Source organism: Mauremys reevesii, linkage group 1 (genome assembly GCF_016161935.1).
Source record: "Mauremys reevesii isolate NIE-2019 linkage group 1, ASM1616193v1, whole genome shotgun sequence".
NCBI classification, from domain to species: Eukaryota; Metazoa; Chordata; order Testudines; family Geoemydidae; genus Mauremys; species Mauremys reevesii.
In genome coordinates this window covers 267,949,338-267,970,794 of record NC_052623.1, presented here as the reverse complement: position 1 = coordinate 267,970,794, position 21,457 = coordinate 267,949,338, and the positions used below count along the sequence as shown (strand labels likewise).

Sequence of the window (21,457 nt, the reverse complement as noted above, 5' to 3'; positions counted from 1 at the left end):
AAGGTGCTCCACCAGTGGCTTCACGGTCGGTCCCGTCAGAACACCGGGCACCAGAGGCGACGCTAAGCCGTCCTCCTCCTACAGATACGGATGAGGTTCCGATCCCAACTGAGGACACCCAGACTCCTCCTGACACAGAGGACATTCCGCAAATACAGGAACCCACACAAGACCCCTTGGTCCTGGGCCTTTCCTCTTCCTCCTCTCCTGACGAGGCGGTAGCGGGAACATCATCCTCAGGCCCTGCACCGATTGATCTCAGAGCCCATCAGGACCTCCTGAGACGAGTGGCTCTGAATATGAACCTACAAGTGGAGGAGGTTCCTGAAGTAGAGGACCCTGTTGTGGATATCCTCTCAGCTGAGGCACCCACTAGAGTGGCCCTGCCATTTATCCGCACCATACAATCCAATGTGGATACCATCTGGCAGTCCCCGGCCTCGATTCCACCTACAGCAAAGGGGGTTGAGAGGAAATATATGGTCCCCTCAAAGGGGTACGAATACCTCTACATTCATCCACCTCCTTGCTCTTTAGTGGTCCAATCAGTGAATGAGCGGGAGCGTCATGGCCAACACGCCCCGGTGCCTAAGTCAAAGGAGGCTAGGTGCATGGACCTCCTAGGCCGTAAAATATACTCTGCCGGGGGCCTCCAACTTAGGGTGGCAAACCAGCAAGCCCTCCTAAGCTGGTATAACTTTAACATGTGGGTGTCCGTGGGGAAATTCACGGAGCTTCTTCCGCAGGAGTCCCGTCAGGAGTTTACCGCTCTCCTCGAGGAGGGTAAAAAGGTGGCGAGGACCTCCCTCCAGGCTTCTCTGGACGCCGCGGACTCGGCAGCTAGAACCTTGGCATCAGGAGTGACGATGAGGCGCATCTCCTGGCTCCAAGTATCAGCCCTTCCCCCTGAATTGCAACAAACCATTCAGAATTTGCCCTTCGAAGGTCAAGGCCTGTTTTCAGATAAGACTGACCCCAGACTGCAAAGTCTGAAAGATAACCGCGTTATAATGCGCTTGCTGGGTATGCACACGCCAGTGACCCAACGCAGGACCTTCCGGCCACAGCCATATCGCCCTTACGCCCTGCCTAGACCGCATCAGGACTTTAGCAGACGGTGTGGCAGGGGAAATCGCCGAAGGCAGTCTGGCCCTCAAGGAGGCCAAAATCAGGCGCCCCCAAAACCACCAGCAGGGCCCAAACAAAACTTTTGATGGGACGCCCGAGGGCAGCCCACCAGTTACTTTCCCGGATCCTTTTCCTCCGTTTCTCAACTGTCTCTCTCATTTCCTCCCTGCCTGGTCTCAGCTCACTTCTGACCACTGGGTCCTGCGCACGGTGGAATTGGGATACCACCTCCAGTTTGTTTCAACCCCACCTTCCCACCCTCCCTCCCCGTCCCTTTTCAGGAACCCCTCTCACGAGCAATTCCTCTTACAAGAGGTCCAGTCGCTCCTAGCTCTAGGAGCCATAGAGGAGGTACCAAAAGACATGAAGGGCAAGGGGTTTTACTCCCATTACTTCCTAATCCCCAAGGCAAAGGGAGGTCTACGACCGATCTTAGACCTGCGAGAACTCAACAAATTCATGATAAAGCTGAAGTTCCGCATGGTGACCCTGGGGACCATCATTCCCTTCCTGGATCCGTGAGACTCGTATGCCGCCCTCGATATGAAGGACGCGTATTTCCACGTTGCAATTTACCCGCCGCACAGACGGTACCTCTGTTTTGTGGTCGGCCTTCAACACTTTCAGTTTACTGCGCTCCTGTTTGGCCTTTCTACAGCTCTGTGTGTGTTCACGAAATGCATGGCCGTAGTCGCCGCCTCCCTCCGCCGTCGTCGAGTACACGTATACCCGTACCTCGACGATTGGCTCATTCGAGGGACTTCCCAGTTGCAAGTGTCGCAGCACCTGCGCATAGTCAAAGACCTCTTTTTGGGAGCCTCAGCCTCATGATCAACACAGAGAAGTCTACTTTAAAACCCACACAGAGACTAGACTTCATCGGAGCGACTCTGGACTCCAATCTGGCCAGAGCCTGCCTCCCACAGTCGCGTTTTCAAGCGATGGCTTCCATTATTCGAGGTCTCCAAACCTTCCTGACAACGTCGGTACGCAACTGCCTCAGCCTGATAGGGCACATGGCCTCCTGCAGCTTCGTAACCAAGCACGCGAGGCTACGCCTCCGCCCCATCCAATCTTGGCTAGCTTCGATATACGGGCCGTGCAGAGACAGCCTGGACTCCGTACTCACCATTCCCCAGGAGGTCCTGGTCTCCCTAACCTGGTGGTTGAACCCCACCATAGTTTGCGCGGGGATGCCATTCCACCCACCGCAACCCTCGATGGCTCTGACCACGGACGCATCATCTCTGGGTTGGGGTGCCCACCTCTAGGGCCTTCACACTCAGGGTCTTTGGTCATCTCAAGAGCTGGTTTTGCACATCAATGTGCGGGAGCTGAGGGCGGTCTGTCTAGCATGCCAGGTGTTTCGAGACCATCTCCAAGGCCGTTGTGTATCAGTGTTTACGGACAACACAACGGCCATGTTTTACATAAACAAGCAGGGCGGAGCACGCTCTTCCCCCCTTTGTCAAGAAGCCGTTCGCCTCTGGGACTTTTGTATAGCCCACTCCATCGACTTGGTAGCGCACTTTCTCCCTGGAGTCCAGAACACTCTGGCGGATCACCTCAGCAGATCCTTCCTGTCTCATGAGTGGTCGATCTGCTCGGACGTCATCCATTCGGTTTTCCGGAAGTGGGGGTTCTTCTTCGAGTGCTTGCTCATATCCATTCCCATTAGGTGTGCGCACGCCGCGTGCACGTTCGTCGGAAGATTTTTACCCTAGCAACCCTCACTGGGTCGGCTGAGTGCCCCCTGGAGTGGCGCCATAACAGCACCAGATATATACCTCAGCCGACCCACCCGACCCTCAGTTCCTTCTTACCGCCCATGTCGGTCGTTGGAACAGTGGAGTGCAGCTTGCCTGACCTCCGCTTCCCTAGCTTCCTCATAGTTCCTCTATTGTAGAATTGTACATAGTTATTATCTTAGTTTTAGGTGGGTTTTTTTTCTTGTTTTATTAGTTTTCCATCAGTTCTAGAGTTATATTAGTTAGCGGGTTAGGGGATTAGCCCCTTCCCGGGACCGGAGCGCATGCCTGGCTCCCCGGGCTTCAAGCCATGCTCGGCCTGCCGCAGGCCTATGCCTACAGGAGATCCACATAGCTCCTGTTTAAAGTGCCTGGGAGAGTCGCACTTATCTTCTAAGTGCCCAATTTGCAAGGCTTTCAAGCCGCGCACCAAGAGGGAGAGGGACATCAGACTCAAACAGCTCCTCATGGAGGCAGCCTTAACCCCTCCGGCTTCAGCACCGTCCACCGCTCCTTCAGATTCTCGCAGCACCTCCTCGACACAGGGCCACTCTTCCCTGCCCAAACAGAGAGCACCATCGGCACCGAAATCGACCCCGAGATGCTCTCTCTCGCCAAAGGTGAAAAAAGCGAAGGCCACTGCCGCCTCGGCACCGCCCGCTTTGAGGCTGCAGAGTGCGCCCCGACCGGACCGCCCGGCACCGAAGCCTGCCGCGGCACCGACAGCTCCGGCACCGGCAATTCTGCCAGTACCGTCGACTCCGGCCCCACAGAGGCCGTTGAGTCTGGATCCTGTGTCCTCCCCGGCACCGGCCGTGGTAGAGCTCACATTGCCGTCAACTCCTGAGACCTTCACAGCGGCAAAGGACCTCATTGCTCTAACGGATCCGGCACTGCCTCCGCCCCCGGCGCCACCGGTGCGGGCGCCCCGCTCTATCGGCAAGCTGGCACTGCTCAAACCGCCTCCCGGCACCGAGACGGACCGGCACCGCTCCTGATCTAGGTCTCATGAGTGTTCCCGGTCCCGCAGATCTCATTCTCGGCGTCGATCGCAATGCCGCTCGCAGTTCCGGCACCGCTCTGCCACGCGGCACCGGTCAGACTCGCGGCACCGGTCCTTCTCCCGCTCTCCGACTCATCACTCGCAGCACCGATCCAGGTCCCAGTGCCGATACGGACGCCGTGCCTCTCGAAGCCCTTCTCGTCACCGAGAGTGGAGATCACGGTCGACCTCCCGGCACTGTGCCGGTCATAGGTCTCGTTCTCGCTCTCGCTCTCAATGCTACACTGCCTCCCGGCACCGGTCACCGGAGCAGAGGGGAACAAGATCAGTCAGCACCTCGGCGCAGGGCTTCTCCGCCCCTCCATGGCCCTCCAGGCACATGTCAGCATCATCACAGGCTGACAGCTATTATGTGGACGAGCAGGACCCTCAGGTGCCATCGGGAATCTTCCAAGAGGCCCAATACACAGACCAAGACCCTCGTCAATGGGGTTTTTGGACTCCTTGGGCTTACCACCAGGCCCAAGGTACTCCTCTGCCTACCACCCGCGCAGTATCATCAGAAGCGCGCATCCCAGAGGCTACTATAAGCCGCCCCCAAGCTCAGACGGACGTACCACCACCCCTTCAGCCTGCTCAGGAGCCTCTTGACCAGGAACCTTCCCAGGACCCAGAGGCTGGGCAGGACACCATCATCCTGGGGGTATCTTCTTCCTCCTCCCCGGATGACGCAGTAGCGGGGACTTCGTCCTTAGGGCCCCCTCCGATTGACTTGAGGGCACACCAAGATCTTCTGCGACGGGTGGCGTTACGCATGGACCTCCAAGCAGAGGAGGTGTCGGAGGTGGTCGACCCGGTGGTCACCATTTTGTCAGCAGACGCCCCAACCAGGGTGGACCTGCCATTCATTAAGACTATTCAAGCAAATGCTGACAGCCTTTTTTCAAGCACCGGCCTCTATTACTCCCACAGCCAAAGGGATGGAACGCAAGTATATGGTTCCCTCTAAGGGATATGAGTATTTGTATGTCCACCCTTCCCCCTCGTCATTAGTGGTCCAATCCGTCAACGAGAGGGAGCGCCACGGTCAGCAAGCCCCGGGGCCTAAGTCTAAAGATGCTAGACGAATGGACTTGCTGGGTCGTAAAGTCTACTCTGCGGGTGCCCTTCAGCTACGAGTGGCTAACCAGCAGGCATTATTGAGCCGTTACGGTCATGACACATGGGCTGAGGTGGAAAAGTATAAAGAACTGCTTCCTCAGGACTCGCGCCAAGAGTTCGCAGCCTTCATAGAGGAAGGTAAAAAGGTGGCTCGTACATTGTTACAAGCCTCCTTGGATGCTGCCGATTCAGGAGCCCGGACTCTAGCCTCCGGCATTACCATGCGACGCATCTCTTGGCTGCAGAGTTCGAATCTTCCCCCCGAATTACAATATACTATCCAGGACCTTCCCTTTGACGGCAAGGGATTGTTCTCTGAAAAGACGGACTCCAGGCTCCAAAGCCTGAAGGATAATAGGATTATTATCCGCACTTTGGGGATGCACACTCCTGTGACCCAGAGATGTCCCGGCACTGTTCCATCCCCAGCTTAACCGGCCTTACTTTATGCCCCGGTACAGGCAAGACTCCGGTCGATGTTGCGGTCGAGGGGGACGTAGACGACAGCCTGGTCCACAACCGTCCCAAGGTCGGGCCTCACCTGAGCCACCGGCGGGGCCTAAGTCGTCATTTTGAAGATGCGCCCAGGGACGACCTACCAGCTCTTATCCAGGATCCCTTCCCTCCTTTTTCCAACCGCCTTTCCTACTTCCTCCCGGCGTGGTCCCGGCTGACCTCCAATGCCTGGGTCCTCCGCACAGTGGAACGTGGATATCACCTCCAATTCGTTTCACCCCCACCTTCCCATCCTCCTTCCCGGTCCCTCTTCAGGGACCCCTCTCACGAGCAACTCCTCTTACAAGAAGTGCAGACGCTCCTCGCTATCGGAGCGATAGAGGAGGTTCCAGAGAGGGAAAGAGGCAAGGGGTTTTATTCCCGTTATTTCTTGATCCCCAAGTCCAAAGGGGGCCTCCGGCCCATCCTAGACCTGCGAGACCTCAACAAATACATGCTAAAGTTGAAGTTCCGCATGGTCTCCTTGGGGACCATCATTCCTTCCCTGGAGACTGGTATGCCGCCCTCGATATGAAGGACGCTTATTTTCACATCGCCATCTTTCCACCGCACAGGCGCTTTCTACGATTTACGCTCAATCACCTTCACTTCCAGTTTGCGGTCCTCCCCTTTGGCCTATCCACGTCCCCAAGGGTATTTACAAAGTGCATGGCCGTTGTCGCCGCCCACCTCCGTCGGCGCAGCATCTGCGTTTTTCCCTACCTAGACGACTGGCTCATCATGTAGCAGTGATCAGAGACTTGTTCACACGACTGGGCCTGGTATTCAATGTGGAGAAGTCCATCTTAATACCCACCCAGAGGCTGGACTTCATCGGCGCGACCCTGGACTCTTCTCTAGCCAGGGCTTACCTCCCTCAGCTTCGCTTCCAGGCTCTCACACAGATCATTCAGGGGCTTCAGACCTCTCGCATGACCTCGGCCCGTACTTGCCTCCTGGGTCACATGGCAGCTTGCACCTATGTAACCAAGCATGCCAGGCTCCGCCTTCGCCCCCTCCAACTGTGGCTCAACTCGGTGTATCGCCTGCACAGAGACCCTCTGGACACCCTGCTCACCATTCCAACGAGCATCCTGCGCTCCTTGGACTGGTGGCTGACCCCATCCCTAGTGTGTGCAGGGGTCCCATTCCATCCGCCTCAGCCTTCGCTTTCCCTGACAACGGACGCCTCATCCCTCGGATGGGGGGCTCACCTCGGCCACCTTCGTACGCAGGGCCTCTGGTCATTGCAGGAGTTGAAGCTGCACATCAACGTCAGGGAGCTACGCGCAGTGCGCCTCGCCTGCCAGACGTTTCAGAGTCAACTCAGTGGCCGTTGTGTCTCAGTCTTTATGGACAACACAACGGCCATGTATTATATCAACAAACAAGGGGGAAGTCGCTCTTCCCCACTCTGCCACGAGACGATACAACTGTGGGAGTTCTGCACAGCCCACTCAATAGACCTAGTGGCATTTTTCCTCCCAGGCGTGAACAACTCCTTAGCAGATCGTCTGAGCAGATCTTTTCTCTGCCACGAATGGTCGCTGAGACCGGACGTAGCCCATACAATTTTCCAACAGTGGGGGTTTCCCCGGATAGACCTGTTCGCATCTCGAGCGAACCGGAAATGCCAGGACTTTTGCTCCTTTCAAGGTCTGTCACCGGGGTCCCTGTCAGACGCTTTTTCTCCTTCCCTGGACTCATCATCTGCTCTACGCATTTCCCCCGTTCCCCGTAGTCCACAGGGTCCTGCTGAAGCTCCAACAAGACAGAGCACATCTCATCTTGATTGCGCCAGCGTGGCCCAGGCAGCACTGGTACACCTCGCTGCTCCGTCTTTCCATAGCCAGCCCAATTCCTCTGCCACTTCACCTGGATCTTATAACCCAAGATCACGGCACTCTCCGTCACCCAGACTTGACGGCCCTCCACCTCACAGCGTGGCTCCTGCGTGGCTAGACGAGTCGGAATTGCGCTGCTCTGCTCCTGTGCAGCATGTCCTGTTGAGCAGCAGAAAGCCTTCCACTCGCTCTACCTACCTAGCCAAATGGACGCGCTTCGCTTACTGGGCTCAGGCACGCAACGCTGACCCCTCGAAGCTCCCTATCCCAGTTGTCCTCGACTACCTCTGGTCCCTGAAACAGCAAGGCCTAGCATTATCCTCGCTAAAGGTACACTTAGCGGCCATATCCGCTTTCCACCCAGGAGAGGGTGGACATACGGTTTTCTCTCATCCATTGACTGCTAGATTCCGGAAGGGCCTTGAGCGTCTCTACCCTCAAGTACGTCACCCGACTCCTACCTGGGACCTAAACCTGGTCCTCAACAGGCTCATGTCTCCACCCTTTGAGCCGTTGGCCACCTGCTCGCTGCTGTACCTGTCCTGGAAGACGGTCTTTTTGGTAGCCATCACATCGGCTAGGCGAATATCTGAGCTCAGAGCACTCACGGTAGACCCGCCCTAGACTGTCTTTCATAAGGACAAGGTACAGCTGCGTCCGCATCCAGCTTTCCTCCCGAAAGTGGTATCAGCTTTCCACAACAATCAAGACATCTTCCTTCCGGTTTTCTTTCCAAAGCCGCATGCATCCTCACGCGAGCAACAGCTTCACTCCCTCGATGTTCATAGGGCGCTGGCCTTCTATATAGATCGGACGAGACCATTCCGTAGATCCCCTCAACTGTTTGTTGCAGTTGCCAACCAGATGCGAGGTCTTCCCGTTTCATCGCAGCGGATCTCCTCGTGGCTGACAGAGTGCATACGCACCTGCTATGACTTAGCTCATGTTCCATTGGGCTATCTCACCGCCCACTCTACCAGAGCCCAGGCTTCATCCGCCGCCTTCCTAGCGCACGTTCCAATACAAGAAATATGTCGTGCGGCAACCTGGTCATCAGTTCATACCTTCGCCTCTCACTATGCTCTGGTCCAGCAATCTAGAGATGATGCAGCCTTTGGCTCCGCGGTCCTGCATTCCGCCACATCTCTCTCCCACCCCACCGCCTAGGTAAGGCTTGGGAATCACCTAACGGGAATGGATATGAGCAAGCACTTGAAGAAGAAAAAACGGTTACTTACCTTTATAACTGTTGTTCTTCGAGATGTGTTGCTCATATCCATTCCACACCCACCCTCCTTCCCCACTGTCGGAGTAGCCGGCAAGAAGGAACTGAGGGTCGGGTGGGTTGGCTGAGGTATATATCCGGTGCCGTTATGGCGCCACTCCAGGGGGCGCTCAGCCGACCCACTGAGGGTTGCTAGGGTAAAAATCTTCCGATGAACGTGCACGCGGCGCGCGCACACCTAACGGGAATGGATATGAGCAACACATCTCGAAGAACAACAGTTACAAAGGTAAGTAACCGTTTTTTTCCCCACGTCGACCTCTTTGCCTCCCGAGAGAACAGGAAATGCCAGGTGTTCTGCTCATTCCAGGGCCGCTCCCCGGGCTCCCTCTCGGACACGTTCCTGATTCTGTGGAAGAGGCACCTGTTCTATGCCTTCCCACCATTCCCACTCGTCCACAGAGTCCTTCTCAAGCTCCGCAGGGACAGTGCCCGCATAATCCTGATTGCTCCAGCGTGGCCGAGGCAGCACTGGTACACCATGTTGTTCGACCTTGCAGTGGCAGACCCGATTCCTCTGCTGCTCTGGCCCAATCTGATAACACAGAACTTCGGCAGGCTTCACCATCCAGACCTGCAGTCTCTTCATCTCACAGCGTGGCTGCTGCATGGTTGAGCCAGTCTGAGTTGCGTCGTTCTGCCTCGGTTCAGCAGGTACTCTCGGGCAGTCGGAAGCCTTCCACTAGGATGACATATCTGGCCAAGTGGAAGTGTTTCTCCTGCTGGTGCACCCAGCGTGACTTAGTGCCCATGCAGCTACCTGTTCCTGCTATTCTGGACTACCTCTGGTCCCTGAAAGAAGAGACCCTAGCGGTCTCGTCCATAAAGGTCCATCTGGCAGCCATCTCCTCCTTCCACCCAGGGGAAAATGGCTCAATCTTCTCTCACCCCATAGTCTCAAGGTTCCTCAAGGGCTTAGAAGGTCTGTATCCTCAAGTCAGACGACCGACTCCTACCTGGGATCTTAACCTGGTCTTAGCCAGACTTATGGGTGCCCCTTTCGAACCACTGGCCACCTGCTCGCTACTGTACCTTTCCTGGAAAACAGCCTTCCTTGTCGCTATTACTTCAGCGCAACGAGTATCTGAGCTTCAGGCCTTGACAGCTAATCCCCCCGTATACGGTATTCCATAAGGATAAGGTACAGCTGCAACCACACCCCTCCTTCCTCCCTAAGGTGGTGTCTGCCTTTCATGTCAATCAAGTCATCTTCCTCCCAGTCTTTTTCCCGAAGCCGCACACATCGCGACGGGAACAACAGCTGCACGCCCTAGACGTTCGCAGGGCTCTCGCCTTCTATATCGAGAGAACAAAACCCTTCCGAAGGTCACCTCAGCTCTTCGTAGCTGTGGCAGATCGGATGAAAGGCCTACCGGTCTCATCCCAACGAATTTCATCTTGGGTGACGTCCTGCATCCGTATATGTTATGATTTGGCTCATGTTCCGGCTAGCCACCTCACCGCCCATTCTACTCGGGCTCAGGCTTCATCTGCTGCCTTCCTGGCCCACATGCCCATCCAGGATATATGTCGAGCAGCTACTTGGTCATCGGTTCACACCTTTGCCTCACATTATGCACTGGTTCAACAGTCCAGAGATGATGAAGCATTTGGCTCAGCAGTCTTGCACTCTGCAACATCTCACTCCGACCCCACCGCCTAGGTAAGGCTTGGGAGTCACCTAATTGGAATCGATATGAGCAAGCACTCGAAGAAGAAAAGACGGTTACTCACCGTTGAAACTGTTGTTCTTCGAGATGTGTTGCTCATATCCATTCCAAACCTGCCCTCCTTCCCCACTGTCGGAGTAACCGGCAAGAGGGAAAGGGGAGGCGTGGTCGGCGGGTATATATATCCTATCGCATGGCGGCGGCGCCACTCCCCACCCAGCAGCCCAGCCCACCCACAATCTTCTACGTAAAACTAAATTTCCGCGCGCAGACGCACCGGCGCACACACCTAATTGGAATGGATATGAGCAGAACAACAGTCAGAACAACAGTCACAACGGTTTTTAACTGTCCCATCTTTTTTTCACTTTTACTGTGATTTGTGTTCTTGCTGGAAGAAGCAAGCTCACAGTATCATATATCCATTTTCCATTTTATCCAGTGTGTTCATGTTCATAGATTCCCAGATTCCAAAGCCAGAAGGGACCAATGTGATCATCTTATCTGACCCTCTTGTATAACTAACACCAAAGAAATAATTCCTAGAAATTTTTTAAAATAGAAAAAGTTGAAAAAAAAAATTTAAATTTAAAATTGCCACCATAGTGAAATCCACCATGACCCCAGTGGTTAATTACTCTCAGGCCTGGTCTCTCAGGCCTGGTCTAACCGCTCTTAAACGTAAACTGCTTAAAACCGTTAAACCCGTCACACTACCCGCACACTAAGACAAGACCTCTTTATCGATATAAAGATATAAAAATATTTTTCGTACGTCCCTACACTCCCTTACGCGCCATATCGGATTAATATCGCGGTCCATATCGGATTAGGGGTAGGTGGGCCGCAACAGACGGGTATCTCCTCCGGCGGGTCTCTCACACCGACCACTGACCGAACTGGACAGGAATCTGAACGAGATGACCCAGCCAACTTTGAATATAATTTCCTTACTTTTTTTTATAATTAAGCAAGTGGCGGCGCAGCGCCTGATCAGCACGGTAGAGCAAAAAAAAAAAAAAAAAAAAAAAAAAAGGCAAAAAGCATGGCTGTATGCGGGCTGGGCAGGCAAGACGTTCTATCAGAGCTCTGTTAGAAGAGTTTTAAAAAAAATTTTTTTTAAAAATCCAAGAAGACACGCCATAGGGGCAGCTCAGCACGCTGCTGCAACACAAAGCCAAAGAATCAAAAGAAAATCAAATAGACAGTGGGGAGAGGGGACTGGGGACTCTCCAAGGTATCCCACAGTTCCAAAAGTATTGCAAAAAAGGCTCCCAATCCCAATTGCTGTCTTGGCAAAGCTGGTCAAACACAAATGGTGTATACATAGGCCCAGGGCCCCCCCCACCCTACCCCAAAAAAAAAAAGGAAAAAACCCTCTCTCATCTCTTGACTCTCTTTAAATGTCACCTGCTGTGTACTGAATGGCCGCGGTACTGAATCAGCGCCTCGCCCCCTCTGTGGCCTGGCCTGGTCCTGGGGTGGTCTGTCCGTCATCATCAGCATTGTGGTCATCACTATGGTAGATATCTGTCGTCGTCATCATCCCCTGGTATCCATCCTCGCTAACTCCCCATCATTCCCCATCCCCCAGTAGACGGGATTCCCCAGAGTAGATGGTAACCAACGGCTGGTAACCGCCAGCATGGCTCGCAGGGCTGAGCTGCCATGTGTAAAGAAAAAATGTTGTGTAACCTGGACTATCAATTCAAACTTATTTTGCCCTCTCATTTATTTTTTTTCTTTCTTCACTACTTCATCTTATTCCTCTTGTTTCTGTGCTTTATTCCACTTTAGCACATTCACGGGGGGACACTGCAACTGCACACGGGGGAGGAGGCTGAGCAGGGGGTGGGGGGGTCAGGTGTGGAGCAGTGAGCAGGAATCATGTGGCATGGAGCACCCATCTGATCTGATGATCTGATGCTCTCTGGTTCTCTGATGCACTGGATCTGATACACTTGATCTCACATAGGCAGGATTGATTTTATTTTTTATTCCCTAAAGGAGGGATTGGTTCGACTCTTTTTTCATTTTTTTCTTTTTTTGTCTGTTTTGTCAGCTGCGCCCCACCTGGCATCAGCCAGGCCAGCAGCAATGCAGAAGGTATACCACCACACATTGCCACTATCACCTGGCATATGCAATACATTTACAATGGCATGGGCTACGCTACACTGCTGCACCATCTCTGCTGTGCTGCTGTGTGCTGCTGGCTGCTGTGTCATGCTGTCCTGAAACAGGCATACACATGGCATGACAAACACACAAAGGCAAAAACACATGGCATCCAACCCACATATGGCGCCAGCCAGCAAAAAGAAAAAAAGGGAGCGAAGGTTGAAGGAATAGGGTGTTTGCGGAGAAAATCCAGGAAGTGGAATGACTGATGACTGGCCCACCCAACCAGGAAGGAAGGGTTGGGGGCATCAGGGGAACCAGCAAAGGGCTGGGCGGAGCAGCTATGAATAGAGGGCTACAGTGCAGAACCCACTCTGCAAATGCCAGAATGGATGCTAGACGAATTAACTGGGGAATAATTGCTACTATTAGTGTGTGGCCGTTTTACTAAATCCGGTTTATATTTCGACTTTATGTAATTTATGTTATATAAAATGTAAAAATGTAAAGTAACTTGTAAAAATGAATTTGTCTAGCCCCTGCTATGTCTGTTGTCTGTTTGTAGCCTAGGTGTTGTCTAGCCTGGTCAGCTCCTCCTCTGGGTCTAGCCCTCTGAAGTATTTCCTACCCAGCAAGTATTGTTCTGGAGCTGTGGGAAAGTGATGCCATGATTCAGCAAGGAGAGGTGTGGTGGAGGGGATTCTGGAGGAGGAGATAGGATTTCTGGAAAGATTCTGGAGAAATTATGTATGATGATGATTGTATATGAGCAGCATGTTGATGATGATGATTTGGCTCTGAGCAGCTTGAAAGAGATGATGATGATGAAGGAACTTGCATTGATGAGAAGGCTGGAAGCCAGAGGCAGATGGTCCCAGGCTGGGCATTTTGGGAAGCAGTCCATTAGTCAGTTTTCACTCACTAGACAGCTTTTGCTAGCTTGCTTAGGTATGTACATAGTTACATTCTACCAACCTAAAATTTCTCCTGTAGTTTCAGTTGAAAGGGTTTTTTTAATTTCCTTTCTTATGACTCTACTCTGTAGCATTGCTAGTAGAGACAGTATTTCACCTCAAAGGCAGTTAACTATGTATCAGTGGGGGGCAAATGGCATTTTTCAGGAGGATAGAGACGATTAAAGCACTAATCCTATCCACATGATGTATGAGTCCATTAAACTTTTCCCTTCCTTTCCTTCTTTCTTGGTCCCAGAAATCCATGGCTTTGGGCCAAACTGTCAACAAGTACCAACCTGATCAAACAAGTGTGGACCTCGACTCCAAGGAAGTTGTACATGCATCTATGTCCTTGAAAGGTAAAGGATTTGGAAGAAAGATGAAACCTTTGATTTCTTCAGACTTTCTGAGGACTTACTGTTTCATGATCCCCTTGCAGTGTAATAGATGTGTGTTCCCTATATGACAAGTAGGAGCGTGTTTGTTCACCCCACTGATTTCTACTGATCAGAATATATCAGAGCTGCTTGTATGTATATGAGCTTTCTTTTTGTGGTTGAATTAGTGCAATTGCTTCTTTTGGGATGGATTTATGGTGTGCATGTGTGTATCACTACCTCCTACTACTTCTACTGAATCAGTCATGTCTTTATTTCGCTACTATATCGTTTTAAGAGAAGTACTATATCAACAGAATGGTGAGGAGATATATTACAGCTGATGTTTCTTTCTTGCACCAGGCATCAATCCTCATACCATGCCACATGATCTGCAGCCTGAAAAGGATGACTTGAAAAGTACTTGGAAGCAGCCCCAACACACATTTGAAACAAGGCGGCTAAAGATCGCCCCCTTTCATAGAGAGGTAATGCTGTGCATGGAGAGGGGATGGGAAAAGTTGTGACAGACTGAGTGAGGTTTTCCTCTCCTCTGGTATGGCACACATCTCCTGTCTCATGCTGTTGATACCAAAATATCCTCAGAACTCCAGAAAGGAATCCTCACCAGCTACCCCACGTACTTGATTTTTAGTAAGGTTTTTGGCGCAGTTCCACTTGACAGTCTCATAAGCAAACTAGGAAATATGATCTTGATGAAATTACTGTAAGGTGGGTGCACAACTGGTTGAAAGATTTTACTCAAAAGAGTAGTTATCAATGGTTTGCTGTCAAAGTGGGAGGAGGCATCTAGTGGGGTCCCACAGGGATCAGTCCTGGATCTGGTACTATTTAATATTTTCATTAATGACTTTGATAATGAAGTGTATGCTTATAAAATTTGCAGATGACACCAAGATGGGTGAAGTTGCAAGCATTTTGGAGGACAGGATTATAATTCAAAATTACCTTGACAAATTGGAGAACTGGTCTGAAATCAACAAGATGAAATTCAATAAAAACAAGTACTACACTTAGGAAGGAAAAATCAAAATCCCATCTATAAAATGGGGATTAACCAGCTAGGCCGTAGTACTGCTGAAAAGGATCTAGGGATTATAGTGGATCACAAATTGAATATGAGTCAACAATATGATGCAGTTGCAAAAAAGGCTAATATCATTCCTGGGTGTATTAACAGGAGTGTTGTTTATAAGACACAAGAGGTAATTGGCTCACTCTACTCAGCACTGGTGAGGCCTCAGCAGGAGTACTATGTCCATTTCTGGTCACCATGCTTTAGGAAAGATGTGGACAAATTGGACAGAGTCCAGAGGGGAGCAACAAAAATCATAAAAGGTTTAGGAAACCTGACCTATGAGGAAAGGTTTACAAATACTGGGCATGTTTAGTCTTGAGAAAAGGAGACTGAATGAGGAGGGACCTGATAACGGTCTTCGAATATGTCAAGGGCTGTTAGAAAAAGGAGGGTGATCATTTGTTCTCAGTGTTCACTGAAGGAAGAACATGAAGTAATGGGGTTAATCTGCAGCAAGGGAGATTTAGTTTTGATATTAGGAAAATCTTTCTAACTATAAGGATAGTTCAATTCTAGAACAGGCTTCAAAGGGAGGTTATAGAATCTCCATCACCAGAGATTTTTAAGAACAGGCTGGACAAACACCTTCAGCATTGGTCTAGGTTTACTTGGTCCTGCCACAGTGCAGAGGGCTGTACGTGGTCACTTCTTGAGGTCACTTCCAGTCCTACATTTCTATGATTCTGTAGTTGTGGTGGTGGATTTGCACTAGCTAATATAGACAATACTAGCTTTCCCGGTGCACATCCACATACCCTCCCTCTACTGCCTGTGTAAATCCCCCATTAAGGTCCTCAATCTTCTGCCACAGAAAACTGTATGGGAAGCATAGGTGCTGAGTTCTGCTGGCACTGGTGGGTGCTCAACCCCCCTCTGCCCCCGGCCCCACCCCGACTTCACCCCGTCCCTGCCCCCATTCCAACCCCGTCCCCTCCATGCCCCTATTCAACTCCTTCCCCAAATCCCCACCTCGGCTCCTCCTCTTCCCCACCTCCTCCCCTGAGCGCGCCCATGTTCCTGCTCCTCCCCCTCCATCCCGGAGCTCCCACAAGCGCTGGGATGTAGGCAGAAGAGCGGGGACGCAGGCGTGCTCAGGGCAGGGGGCGGAGGTGAGGTGAGATGGGGCGGGGAGGGGAGCTTGGCTGCCGGTGGGTGCAGAGCACCCACTAATTTTTTTCCCTGTGGGTGCTCCAGCCCCAGAGCATCCACGGAGTTGGTGCCTATGATGGGAAGCCCTTGTTCCTTCCTTCAACTCCCTCCCCTGGGAGCATGTACTATTACAGAGCTTAAATAACAAGGAGTCCTTGTGGTATCTTAGAGACTAACAAATTTATTTTGGCATACACTTTTGTGGGCTATTACCTAACAATATAGATCACCTAATAATATTGTTAATCTATCCAGCTATACTCTTAGCCCGACAGAAGAGTCTGTCCTATCTTGGGGTCTCTCCTTCTGCCCCACCGCCCCCACAAACATGATACAGTTCTGTGGTGACCTAGAATACTACTTTCGACGTCTCCAACTCAAGGAATATTTCCAACACATCACTGAACAGCACACTAACACACAGGAAGCTTCCTACCCACACTACAGAAAGAAGGATTCTGCGTGGACTCCTCCTGAAGGTCGAAACCACAGACTGGACTTCTAAATAGAGTGCTTCTGTCGATGTGCATGAGCTGAAATTGTGGAAAAGCAGCATCACTTGCCCCATAACCTCAGCCATGCAGAACACAATGCCATCCACAGCCTCAGAAACAACTCTGACATCATAATAAAAAAGGCTGACAGAGGAGGTGCTGTAGTCATCATGAATAGGTCGGAATATGAACAAGAGGCTGCTGGACAACTCTCTGACATCACATTCTACAGGCTATTACTCTCTGACCCCACTGAGGATTACCAAAAGAAACTACACCATCTGCTCAAGAAACTTTCTAAAGAAGCACAGGAACAAATCTACACTGACACACCCCTAGAGCCCCGACCAGGGGTATTCTACCTGCTACCCAAAATCCATAAACCTGGGAATCCTGGACACCCCATCATCTCAGGCATTGGCATCCTGACAGCAGAATTATCTGGCTATGTAGACTCTCTCCTCAGGCCCTACGCTACCAGCACCCCCAGCTATCTTCAAGACACCACTGACTTCCTGAGGAAACTACAATCCTTTGGTAATCTTCCAGAAAACACCATCCTAGCACTATGGATGTAGAAGCCCTCTACATCAACATTCCACACAAAGATGGACTACAAGCCATCAGGAATAGCATCCCCGATACCATCAGGCAAACCTGGTGGCTGAACTTTGTGACATTATCCTCACCCACAATTATTTCACATTTGGACAATTTATACCTTCAAGTCAGAGGAACTGCTATGGGTACCCGCATGGCCCCTCAGTATGCCAACATTTTTATGTCTGACTTAGAACAACGCTTCCTCAGCTCTCGTCCACTTACACCCCTACTCTACTTGCACTTCGTTGATGACATCATCATCATCTGGACCCATGGGAAGGAGGCCCTTGAGGAATTCCACCAAGATTTCAACGATTTCCACCCTACCATCAATCTCAGCCTGGACCAGTTCACACAAGAAGTCCACTTCCTAGACACTACAGTGCTAATAAGCGATGGTCACATAAACACCACCCTATACCAGAAACCTACTGACCGCTATACTTGCCTATATGCCTCCAGCTTTCATTCAGACCACATCACACGATCCATTGTCTACAGCCAAGCTCTAAGATACAACTGCATTTGCTCCAATACCTCAGAGAGAGACAAACACCTACAGAATCTCTATCAAGCATAATTTGGGCATAAGCTTTCGTGGGATAGAATGAAGTGAAAAATACAGGAGCAGATATAAATACATGAAAGGATGGGGGTTGCTTTACCAAGTGTCAGGTCAGTGTAACGAGATAAATCAATTAATAGCAGGATACCAAGGGAGGAAAAATAACTTTTGAAGTGGTAAGAGAGTGTCCCATTACAGACAGTTGACAAGAAGGTTTGAGTAACAGTAGGGAGAAATTAGTAATGGGGAAATTAAGTTTAGGTTTTGTAATGACCCAGCCACTTCCAGTCTTTATTCAGGCCTAATCTGATGGTATCCAGTTTGCAAATTAATTCCAGTTCTGCAGCCTCATATTGGAGTCTGTTTTCGAAGGTTTTTTGTTGAAGAATTGCCACTTTTAGGTCTGTTATTGAGTGACCAGAGAGATTGATGTATTCTCCTACTTGTTTTTTAATGTTATGATTCCTGATGTCAGATTTGTGTCCATTTATTGTTTTGCGTAGAGACTGTCTGGGCTGGCCAATGTACATGGCAGAGGGGCATTGCTGGCACATGATGGCATAGATCACATTGGTAGATGTGCAGGTGAACAAGCCCTGGATGGTGTGGCTGATGTGGTTAGGTTCTATGATGGTGTCCCTTGAATAGATATGTGGACAGAGTTGGCACCGGGGTTTGTAGCAGGGTTTGGTTCCTGAGTTGGTTTTTTTTGTTGTGTGATGTGTAGTTGCTGGTGAGTATTTGCTTCAGGTTGGGGAGCAGTGTGTAGGCAAGGACTGGCCTGTCTCCCAAGGTCTCTGAGAGTGAGGGATCATCCTTCAGGATAGGTTGTAGATCCTTGATGATGCTCTGGAGAGGTTTTAGTTGTGGGCTGTGGGTGACGGCTAGTGGCATTCTGTTACTTTCTTTGTTGGGCCTGTCTTGTAGTAGGTGATTTCCTGGTACCCTTCTGGCTCTGTCAATCGGTTTCCTCACTTCATCAGGTGGGTAGGTGCCACAAGGACTCCTCGTTGTTTTTGCTGATACAGACTAACACGGCTACCACTCTGAAACAGAGCTTAAATAAACTCACAATACATTTGAATTATTTGAGAGCACAACTTCTCTACTATAGTACTCTGGGTTTATTTTCATTTTCTTGTTCAGGTCAAGATAATACTGAAGTCAGTGGTTGTGCATTCTCCCACAACCAGCTTCCCTTACCACTTTCCCTTTGATGCTTTCAGTCTTTCTCACGTCCAGTCTGTTAACAGATTGTTGGATTCACAATTCTTCCATTCCTAACACAGCAACCTCTCACATCCATTTTGCCGTTGCTGCAGTAGCACTGTGATGGCTGGGGATGGTAATGTACTTATATAGTGAAGTGTTCAATTAGAACCACCTCCCAGTGGCGCCAACAATATTTAATAATACTTTTAATCCAATAGTGTCTTCTGTTGGTGGATCTTAACATTTGAGATTCTTTCTCTCTCAGATATTAAGTTTCCCTATGGAAAGTGGCCATCTGTGAAATGTGTTCTTAGACACCCTGAGCCATCCATCTGCTGCAGCCTATGTGGCTCCTAAAGTAGCCAGGTACCATCCAAACCATGTTATGGAAAAGACCATAGACAAAGGAGAAGAGAAAGGCATCAGATGAAAAGTACTGGAGCATATTGAAGTCAATGGGAGCTGTGCACTTAGCTCTTGAATTTGAAAGACACAATAAAAGCAACAGGAAGGCAGCAGAAGAGTTTATCATGTACAGATCCAGAAGACTTTAATAAGTAGGCAGACTATTCAATGTGAGTGGCAGAAACACCTTGATTAAGCAAGATATTTTAAAAAAGAAAGAGAGAGAAAAAACTAGAAGAGTTAGATCAGTGAATCACTGCATATGTAGTTTAAAACTGCAAGATTAATGAATTAACTGGGCTATTACTGCAAAGTAAGGGATTGGAGGTGGCACAATGGGTAGAGAGGGATGATTTTAAAGTTAGCCATGAGTCTGAGAGCTAAAGAATGTTATTTTAAGCTTTCAATAACTGTATGGTGAGGCTGCTGATGTCTGAGATTTTTATGAATTGGAAAAGAGACTGCTCACAATCTCTTCTGGCCATCAGCCTGATACCATATGGAATGCAGATTAAATAAGATTGTTTTTCAGTGGTTTGCACACAATCTCGCTTGTAGAAGCAGCTGGCAAAGCCAAGGGTAGAAAATTGGCCAACAGAATAGTAGGTGGTACTACAGCATGACTGGTTAGAAAGAAAAGCTGCTGCTAACTGACATTGCTACACAACATTGAATATTCCAAATGCACCAGTTACCTGGAGACACAATTAATATGCTTGGATGACATCTACCATATGAAGTGATTAGTTTAATACTTCTAACAGTAAAACTCCAAAGGTGCTTGTTTATGAACAGCATCACTAGTAATGTTTGATAGGCATCTTCCAAATGTGAATTTAAAAAAGGATTCCAATAAACTGCCCTTTGTCGGAAATCAGTGAAATATGGGATAATCCAGAAGTTTAAAATCTTCTACAAGCTGCATTTAATGACAGCTCTAATATCTAAAATGGACTTCACTGAAAGTGACATATTGCTTACAAATCAAATGAACCTATTTGATGTAATTAGTCAGCCTACTCAATGATAGAAGTACTGGACTTCTGAGAGTTGGAATACACTGAAGACACAAATATTTCATGAACTATGATTTTTCTGGTTGACAACACACTGCACGCTGCTTTCCCAGATGATGATGGTGAAACTGCACAGCCTCATCTTGAATTAGTCATATTATACTTGCTATAGATTATAGGAAAGCTTGAGGTTGCCTGTGAAGAAGTTAGAGTAGTGTTATCCCTTTGGCCTGAGTAGTTAGCCAATATTTCAGGGCATTGCTAGGTTGTTACCATTGGAAGGAGAAATTGATGATGTAAGTCAGGTATTTCTATGCAGCAGTCCTGTTTATTTACAAATATTGTACACAAAGTCTGTTTCCCTGAAGGCAGAAACAAACAGGAGGCAGTTTCCTTGTTTACAAATCCAGGTCTGCCTTTCCAACAAGCACTGTGCCCAGAAGAAGCTCTGTGTATCCGCTTTCTCCCAAGGTCATGATCACCACTGCTTCTCTTGCTTTTTCCTGTCATGCTCCCAGAGACACACAGCCGCAACCAGTCAAACCCCTAGTAAAAAGTTTCTGATCTGCCTTGCCATGCAGTTTATTGCCTTAGGTCCCTTCCAGTCCTACCATTCTGTATTTCTACATTCTTTTATTTTTTCATTTTGACAGGTGATTGGTAGTGAGTAGTAACATTGACTTTGATTGATTGACTGTGTGATTGTGACAAAGATGATGACAGCCAGTAACACTGCAGCATAACAATAGATTATGGAGACAGATGAAAATTCAGTAGAAGGTATACAAAAGGAAGAAAACTATACTATATCTCTCTGTTTACCTACTCAAAGATTAAAACCTCCAGTACTGCTGCTGTCAATATCCTGCAATAGCGATTTCTGTGCAAAACACAGTTTAAGTGATTTTTTTGCTTTAATGTTGCTAAATTACAAAATGTGATGGCATCAGCTTCCTCACTTCAGTGGATCAATTATTTTTTTTTTGAAAAAGAAAAGAAAGTGGTTGTTTGTGTCATAAATATATATATAAAAATTAATCATTTGTAGTAGGTTAAAACTAGGGTTAAAATTAAAATTAACTTAACGCAACTAAAAAACTAATAACAAAAAAAAAAAAAAAAAAAA

The 21,457-nt window shown here is 49.4% G+C and overlaps 1 protein-coding gene across 13 annotated transcripts in view; it reads left to right on the top strand.

The window, feature by feature from the left end:
• FAM227A (family with sequence similarity 227 member A) overlaps nucleotides 1–21,457 on the top strand; it is a 63,055-nt gene that overhangs the window by 30,250 nt on the left and 11,348 nt on the right. For all 13 annotated transcript variants that reach the window (XR_005584578.1, XM_039487951.1, XM_039487942.1 and 10 more), the window contains 2 exons: nucleotides 13,668–13,770; nucleotides 14,152–14,276. Coding sequence is in view for 12 of the 13 variants with exons in the window: in XM_039487951.1 (XP_039343885.1) it covers nucleotides 13,668–13,770; nucleotides 14,152–14,276 (228 nt within the window). In the remaining variant the exon portion in view is untranslated. The remainder of the gene's footprint in view (nucleotides 1–13,667; nucleotides 13,771–14,151; nucleotides 14,277–21,457) is intronic.